General features: G+C 53.1%; 1 protein-coding gene across 1 annotated transcript; it reads right to left on the bottom strand.

Annotated features, from left to right (window-relative positions):
• Positions 1 to 1,116: 1,116 nt before the first annotated feature.
• On the bottom strand, positions 1,117 to 5,443 carry SOX9 (SRY-box transcription factor 9). Its single transcript, XM_032429440.1, has 3 exons — positions 4,657 to 5,443; positions 3,460 to 3,713; positions 1,117 to 2,892 (listed from the first exon to the last, which is right to left on the bottom strand). The coding sequence occupies exons 1-3, from the start codon at positions 5,085 to 5,087 to the stop codon at positions 2,051 to 2,053; spliced, it is 1,527 nt and encodes a 508-aa protein (XP_032285331.1). The 5' UTR covers positions 5,088 to 5,443; the 3' UTR covers positions 1,117 to 2,050.
• Positions 5,444 to 8,527: the final 3,084 nt, after the last annotated feature.

Here is an 8,527-nt window from a genome sequence, read left to right as displayed (position 1 = left end):
TCTTTTTAATGCAATGTATATTTATTGTAAACAATAATATACAAAAAAAAAAGAAAGAAAGAAAAAAGGAAAGATGAGTTTCACAGAGAGAACAAAAGGTTTGGGGGGAAACAAGCAAAACAAAACACAAACACAAACCAAACCTTACCTAAAGACAAAACATGATTTAAATGCCAGGTTTCTTAAGTTACAGAAATATTTTTTTAAAGATCTGCTTTTATACAGAAATTGAAAGATGCCATATTATAAGAGTGCTTTAAGATTTTATTCTACTGACTTCTAAAACTGTTAATATATCTTTTTTTAAATAAAAAAAAAAAAAGTTTGCTGTCTTTTTTAAAAAGCAATCCTCAAACTCTCCAGCCACAGAAGGAATTAAGAATTCAGGTCTCTCGGTGGGCTGATCCCCTCCACTTTTCCTCCTTGTCTCCAAGAGAACATGCAGGGGACTATCCATGACACATGCCAGCCTTGTTTTGTGTCCACACACACACACACACACACACACACGCACAATTTAGGCAGCCCAAAAATCTGTGGCAGAAAAACACTGAAAATGACTCAGTGATACACTACATTTGCAACCTCTCATTTATACAAAAAGAGAAACAAGTTTCCAGTTTGTTTTCAACAAAACAACAAAGAAAAAAAAAAAAGGACAGACAAAAAGGCATGTATATTATACAAATCTAGGACAAGAAATCCAAAGAAACTTGCTTTTAATAATAATAAAAAAGATTAAAGAGATAAATAAAAAAAAAACTGGTTACAGTTAAGAACATAATTTAACAGATGACCATACCCTTTGAGGAAGGCTCCAACAACCTATTTTAAAGAAGGTAAAATTAAAAAAAAATTTTTTTAAAGAAAAAGATTTTTTTTTTTTTTTAACGAAAACCTCTCCTTACAAAATAAATAATTTTAGCTCGTGGAATGTCTTGAAGGTTCACTGCTGGTGTTTGGAGAGGCGCAGGTGACAGCGTAAGGGAGAAGGCTCCAGCATGTGTCCCACACGGGGCTTGAGCAGGCAACCAGGGAGGGGGCACTCACTGGCTGCTGAAACATTCCCAGAACAGATTTCATCTCCTTTGCTTGGTTTTCACTTCTTTCTTAAGATTGCAACAAACAAGCAAATGCGGAAGGAAGGAAATGCACTAACAGAGAGCACAAGTATTTTCCAGCAGCACGGTTTTAAGGCTCAAGGTATTTTCTCGTTTAAAAAATATATATATGATAAAGCTTACCAAATGCTTCTCTAGACTATGGTTTACTCCCATATTTGCAAAATAAGGCCTTTATTTTTCTTTCTAAGGCAGCTCCTTCTTGAATCAGAAAGCCTGAGGAATTAAGCAAAGCTAACCCCCAAAATTGATCGCGTAACACAAATCCGTGTTTTTTTTTTTAATGTTAATGCAACAACACACACACACTTTTTTTTTGTTTGTTTTTTGTTTTTTGTTTTTTTTTGTAAGAGAAAGCTCATCTGTACAAAAATACTCTGGTTGCAGGAAAAGCTAGGGCACACTGTTCAACTAAGTAGTTTAGCTGTTGGAAAAATAAGAGCATTTAATTTCTTTATCTAAAAATATGTATAAATCCCCTCAAAACGGTAATGAATCATACACAGTACATACTAAAAATATTTAAAATAGAGAATATTCCTCACAGAGGACTTTTTTCTTTAATTACTGCTAAAAAATAATTACAAAGTTCAAACAGGCAGAGAGATTGAGCAAATTGGTCACACGATGATTCTCCATTTATCCTCCATTGCTTGCTTTGAAGAAAGTTTTCAAGTTCGGTTTCTCCTCGATTCCACCGGTCCGCCTGGCCACGAGTGGCCTTGGCCACTGATTTGCAACAAGGTGGTAATGCGTTTGGATAGCTAATGGTTCGGTCTTGGAATCTGGGTACGAGTTGCCTTTAGCTTAAATGTCTTTAAGGAGTAAGGAAAAAAAAATGTCCCAAGGAAATTCTGGTTGGTTATTTCTTTCTTCGGTGCTTTTTAGGATCATCACGCGGTCAGCATCCCCCTTGGTGCAAGGCCTCCTCAAGGTCTGGTGAGCTGTGTGTAGACCGGCTGTTCCCAGTGCTGGGGGCTATGGGTCTGCGGGATGGAAGGGACCCCGGAGGTGTCGGCGATGGGGGTGTACATGGGCCGCTGCGCGGGGTTCATGTAGGTGAAGGTGGAGTAGAGGCTGGAGCCCTGGCCCGCCGCGTGGCTGTAGTAGGAGCCGGAGTTCTGGTGGTCTGGGTAGTCGTACTGCGAGCGGGTGATGGGCGGGTAGGAGGGGCTGTAGTGCGGGAGGTTGAAGGGGCTGTAGGCGATCTGCTGCGGCGAGTGCTGCTGAGGCTCGCTGTAGTGGCTGGGGCTCAGCTGCTCCGTCTTGATGTGCGTTCGCTGCGACTGGCCCGGCTCGCTGCTCAGCGTGGTCAGCGTGTGCGCCGGCTGCGGCTGCGGGGGCGCGGGCTGCGGCTGCGGGGGCGCGGGCTGCGGCTGCGGGGGCGCCTGCGGGGCCGGAGGGGCCTGCGGGGGCTGCTGCGGGGGCGGCGGCGCCTGCTGCTTGGACATCCACACGTGGCCTGCGCCCGCCGGGGTCGCCGCCGTGCTGCTGATGCCGTAGCTGCCCGTGTAGGTGACCTGGCCGTGCGTGGCCGGCACCCCCGGGTGGCCATTGGGCGGCAGGTACTGGTCGAATTCGTTGACGTCGAAGGTCTCGATGTTGGAGATGACGTCGCTGCTCAGCTCGCCGATGTCCACGTCGCGGAAGTCGATGGGGGGCTGTCGGCCCCCCTCTGGCAGGGGGCGCCCCTCGCGCTTCAGGTCAGCCTTGCCGGGCTGCACGTCGGTTTTGGGGGTGGTGGGTGGCGTCGGTGGGCCCTGGGATTGCCCTGCGGGCAATAAAAGAGAAGCAGCACAGAAAAGTCAATTAGGGCTGTGCAAAGGCCCTAATCTTAGGAACCCTCCTGGGACTCTCCCTCCAAGCTCAAGTGTCAGAAAGACCCGCAACCGCGCGGGAGGCGCGGTGCACCCGAGATAAGTCGCCAAATGATTAACCTGCCAGTACACATTCGGCGATCTCCTTTTACGGGGAGGAGGGGGGCTAGGTCTGAGGCCCGGAGGGTCGGGAGGACAGAACTGCTACTTGTGGAAGAACCCCGTGTGTGCTTCTGGGGTGGCGGAGCGAGAGGAGGAAGAAGTCCTGTAAAGCTGTAAAGGCATTTTACCTCGCAATAAAAATTAATCTGCTAGGATGTAGAGATTGAGTTGTGTGTGTGTGTGTGTGTGTGGGGGGGTGCTTCGCGGGGCCCCGGGCTGGGAGGGGGGGAGGATTAGGCGCTAGGGGTAGTTTTTCCCTCCCCGAGGAGCGCAAAGTCCCTAAGCCTACTCGGTGGAGACCTGGGGTGTGCCCGCGGGGCCCGCGGGAGGCTTAGCCTGGGGCTGTGGGGGGGACTCACCCGAGTGCTCCCCGGGGGAGTGCACCTCGCTCATGCCGGAGGAGGAGTGCGGCGAGTCGGCCTGCAGCGCCTTGAAGATGGCGTTGGGGGAGATGTGCGTCTGCTCCGTGGCCTCCTCGGCCTCCGCCTGGCCGTTCTTCACCGACTTCCTCCGCCGCGGCTGGTACTTGTAATCCGGGTGGTCCTTCTTGTGCTGCACGCGCAGCCGCTCCGCCTCCTCCACGAAGGGCCGCTTCTCGCTCTCGTTCAGCAGTCTGGGGGCGGGGGAGGGGGCGCAGAGAGAAACAGAGGGGGTTCTGTGAAACCGGCTGAGCTGTCAGGTCGGCGGGAGGGGGAGGTGACCCGACCACTCGGCTTCTTCGCACACAACCCCTTCCTCCCTCCTCCCTGCTTTCTAGCCACTGCTGCAGCTCATAACTTTTCTTAAATTAAAAAACAAAGAGAAAAAGAAAGAAAAAGAAAAAAAGAAGAAAAACGAAAACTAAATCTCGGTTCTTTTAGTCCGACCTGAGCGGTCACTCCCCGCCCCGCCCTCGCTCCTTCTATTTTGGAAAACCCTGGAGATGAAAATAGCTCTCGGCTGCTTCTGTTCTAAGTGCCTCTGCTACTGTAGTTATAACGCCCCCCCGCCCCCAACACTCTTAAAAGCTTTCCAAAAACCCACTTAATCGGCAAAGAGCTCCTCCTGCCCCCCCCCACCTATTTCCAGCAGCCCCCCCCCCCCCTCCCGGCCGTCTCCTCTGGCCTTGAAGTCTCCCCCCCTCCACCCCGCCTCCTGGGTCCGTGGGGCTACACGAGAGAGCGCAGTTGGAGCGAGAGAGGCACAAACTTCACTTCCCACCCAACCCCCCACTTGGGATCGAACTGAACTTCACAGAGACGGGAGATAGGGCTGGCAGCCCCCTCCCACCGTGTCTCCCACAAGTCTTCTCCCACCCTCTGGCTCTCTCGGCCCCCTTCCCCTCCCCCCCTCCCCGCCTCCCTTCCTTTCCCCCTAGAGAGCAATCCAAGAACTTTGTCAAACTGAGCCAAGTTACACTTCGGCCCCCCCCACCACTCAGCACCCCCCCTCCCCGCCGCCGCCGTCCGCCGGCTCCGGGACCGGCAACTCCCTCCTGCTGGGAGGCGGGGCGCGAGCGAGTGTCCTGGCCAGCGCCCCCCGCCACCGCGGAGCCCACCCTGCCGCGCCGGCCCTACCTCCAGAGCTTGCCCAGCGTCTTGCTGAGCTCGGCGTTGTGCAGGTGCGGGTACTGGTCGGCGAGCTTCCTGCGCGCCGCCTGCGCCCACACCATGAAGGCGTTCATGGGCCGCTTGACGTGCGGCTTGTTCTTGCTCGAGCCGTTGACGCGCACCGGCATGGGTACCAGCGTCCAGTCGTAGCCCTTGAGCACCTGGCTGACCGCCTCGCGGATGCACACGGGGAACTTGTCCTCCTCGCTCTCCTTCTTCAGGTCCGGCTCGCCCTTGGGGAACGTGTTCTCCTGGGGCCGCGTGTTCTCGGTGTCCGAGCCGGAGCCCGAAGGGCAGGGCGAGCCCGCCGAGTCCTCGGACATGGTGGGGCTGGGGGCGCCGGACAGGCCCTTCTCCTGCTCGTCGGTCATCTTCATGAAGGGGTCCAGGAGATTCATACGCGGGCCCGGGGCAGGGGGCGGGTGGCAGGGAAAGGCGAGAAGCCGCGGCGGCTCGGGGACTCGAGGCGCGGGCTCCCCTCCCCTCGGCTGCCCGAACGCGGAGCGAGCGGCTCCCGGGGAGCCTGGCACGTCAGCCGGCTGCGGCGGCGAGCACTTGGGAAGGCGCGCGGTGGCCAGCCCGCAGCTGCCCGCTCCAAGTGGGGTAAGGCGAACTGGAGAGGAGAAGGAGGAGGGGAAGAAAGAGAGCAAAAGCGGGGCGCTTGCACCCCTTCTCTTCTCCTCCTGCAAAGAAAAGTTCCTGGAGTGAAACTGGCAAGTCGCGGCGCAAGTTTCCAGTGAGTTTCAAGCTCCGCTCTCAGCTCCTCAACTCGCAGCCCTGGGGCTCTTTAATAACTACTGCTCCTCACCTTAGAGACGGCCAGCCAATCACAGCACGGCATTTCAGGGGTTGGCAGGCAGCTGATTGGACTGGATTTTGCGGGGAGGAGGATTGTGGTGCTGGGCTTGGGTGACGAGAGGGGAGGGGAGGAGCGGGGAGGGGAGCGCTGCCTCTGGTCTGGCGTTGGGGGGGGGGGGGGGCGGGGGGGGGGGGGGGGCCCGGGGGGGCGGAGGGGGGGGGGGGTGGCACGGCGGGGAAGGCGGGGGACCCGGGACGTCCAAGTGTGTAAGTTTGCCATACTCTCGTAATGTCAGAAGTTTGGTGCCGTCTCCGCACGAATTTTGCGTGCCTGTGTGTGTGTGTGTGTGTGTGTGCGCGCGCGCGTGTCTAGACTAGGATCTGCCCCCACCCCCAAGCATTTCTTTTCACTGCTTTCTGCGCGGTCCCGGAGACTTAGCTGGAGTTTGTAGAATTCGAAAAGCAGTCGTTCTTTAACGCGTAGCCCAGTTTATGCTACTGGAGCCTGCCTCCTCCGAAAGTGCTTAGAAATGGTCTTTTGAAGCAAATGTTTTGGTGACTCAACGCCCGCTGTTCCCTCTGTAATAATCCATATAAATAGATTAACACGCTCTGGTTCGCCGGGGCCGGTGCGGCTGGTTGGGATTCTGCTGCGCTCTTGCAAGGGGAATCAATGAAAACCAAAGCTAAGTCCGGGCGAAGGCTGGCGGCGGCGGCGGCGGCGGCGGGGACGCAGTAGCCCCGCGCTCGCGGGAGCCGTCCCCGCGCCACAGCGACCTTGAACTCTGACAAGTCCTTCTCCAGCCCCCCCAAGCCCCCACCCCGCGACACTGCTCAGTGACAGGCAACTGCTTTGACGTTCTGCTTTTCACCTCCTAGCCGAATCCAAACGTCAGCAGGGTTGCCACTGGAAAGAGCTTGCAAACTGCTCTGGCTTTGAGAGATCGAACTTTGCGAATGTGGCCGTCCCGGGCCGAGAGGCTGAGGCCAGTCCCTTGGTTTGTAAAACGCCAAACACACGGGCACCACCGCAGACAAAACACTCCACTTTGGTGGAGTCGTGCAGCTCGCCTGTTTTCGTCCTCCTTTACAAAACACCTGGAGGGGTGACGCTCCCGTCTCCTGACTGTAATCGGGTCCTTCTCCGACTCGCAGACAGCTAGAAGTCCTGGGGGAGGGATTGGGGGTGTCTCTGGTGTATCTCAAGTGTGATTTGAGCACAACCTTTGTGTTTGCACCAACTGCCTTTAGTGCCTGGTTAGGTATCAGTTCTGGAAGAGAAGAAAAAAAATCCTGGGCTCCTGCGGGTTACATGTCTTCAGAATCACAAATAAACGCACAAGTGTGGAAATCTCCTAATTTTAAACTTCCCCCTTTCTGGCTCTCCCAGATGTCCGCCTCGAATTAAATTATTGTTATGGTGAATCGGCCCGCATCATAGCAAAGACTTGTTCATTTCTAATTTGCACATTGCGGACACTATTGCAAGATTTAAAAGAATGTTTTCCTGGAAGATTTTTTCTTTTTTTAAATCTCGTTTTGTCTCATTTTCTTCCGAAGAAGTCGACCTTTCTTATAGGAAACGGAACTCTTCAGAAGGTAGTAAGTTGCAACTACAGTTAAATACTATTTACTTTTTAAACGAATGTAACTCACTCACAGTGGATGTCTGTAGTACGCTATAGCTTGTTTACAAGTTTTAGAAACCTCCATACAATAGCCACGTATTCATGGCTCCGTGAACACGCTGGAAAAGTATAAGAACAACTTCGTCCTTTCTTGGGAGAAGAGTCCCGCGTAGTATCAACTGATTTCTGTGTCGTGGGGAGGGGACATTTGTGAGTATAACTGGGTGATTCGTAGGCACCTGACCCAGGAGGACACTCAGAGACCAGAACTTCGGGCAGAAATTTTAACCAAGGCGTCTGTATTTAGTTGCATTTTATTGCAATTCTCGTGTTTACTGGCTTAAAGGCACTGAAGACTGTGACTCTAAGATATTTTGGAATATTTCTCTAAATATTTGTCAAGATAAATACATACACATAAATACATATTTCATACAATTACGTTATAGGAGATACGTAATATATAGAATTTTAAATCATAAATTTACAGTGTTTTGTACATTTTCTGTTCGTTTGATGCAAACACTTTGTATTGTATCTTCTTGAAAACTGATAAACAGTGGACTTTTTAAATGGTGCAATTTTCAGCTTCATCCAGAGGGGGCGCCAAAAGCTCAGAAACTGTTTAACTCACAGTTACGGCCGGAAAACTTTGATGGTGGTGGGGGCTGGTGGTGGTGTGCTCCACTCAATCAGGACTGCTTTGCTGCTGAGATTTATCTCTGCAGAAATTCCTACTCGGTATTTCCTCCCGTTTGGATTCACCTCTAGGCAGCCCAGTTAGAGGAACTGGGAGGTGTGTGTCTATACGGGACATGGCAAGAGAAGAGCGTTCAAGGTGCCTGACGTTTCTAGTCTGCATGGAACGGGGAGACCGGGTTCAGGAGAAGGACCCCTGTCCCCAAATTCCAGACATTGCCCTCTGCTCGTGTGCCAGGACCAGGACAAGTCTGAGTCGTGGACACTATTGATTAGTTCTGTATTTCTGCAGGGGCTCCGTTGCCAACTCCCCCACCCCCACTCAGGGGTTCGGCTCGGTGTGAGTTTCTCGGGTCTCCCCTGACCTCTCCTCCCTGCCCCAGGAAGACGCTCGCGGTCCGCTACCAGAGGACCCGTGTCAGAGAGCGCCAGAGGGAAATGAACCTATTCTCAATGTTCAGGATCATTCTCAATAATCGGGAAACTGAGTCTGTTGGCTCCGTCTTAGCCAGGGCATGCTGCCGAGAGCCAAACGCGGTGGGCTCCTCTTTCTGGTGGGGAAAGGGTGCAGGTCAAGAAAAGCGGCAGGCAGCGGAGGGCCCTTCACCAGTCTGCGACGTGTATTCCGGGCCCCGCTCTAAGCAAGCGCCGCGAGGTCTGCCGCGGGGGCAGAGACTTGGAGGTGCAAGCAGATCCCAAGGCGGACCTCGGGA

This window comes from Phoca vitulina, unplaced genomic scaffold (assembly GCF_004348235.1).
Source record: "Phoca vitulina isolate PV1807 unplaced genomic scaffold, GSC_HSeal_1.0 scaffold41, whole genome shotgun sequence".
Classification (NCBI taxonomy): Eukaryota; Metazoa; Chordata; class Mammalia; order Carnivora; family Phocidae; genus Phoca; species Phoca vitulina.
This window is presented reverse-complemented; position numbering and strand designations above follow the sequence as displayed.

Bases quoted from the DNA above. Each gene is read 5' to 3' on its own strand.
- SOX9 (XM_032429440.1), bottom strand. From the start codon at position 5,087: ATGAATCTCCTGGACCCCTTCATGAAGATGACCGACGAGCAGGAGAAG. The intron at 3,714-4,656 runs GTAGGGCCGGCG...CCCCGCCCCCAG, and splicing joins ACGCTGGGCAAGCTCTGGAG to ACTGCTGAACGAGAGCGAGA. The intron at 2,893-3,459 runs GTGAGTCCCCCC...TATTGCCCGCAG, and splicing joins CTCCCCCGGGGAGCACTCGG to GGCAATCCCAGGGCCCACCG.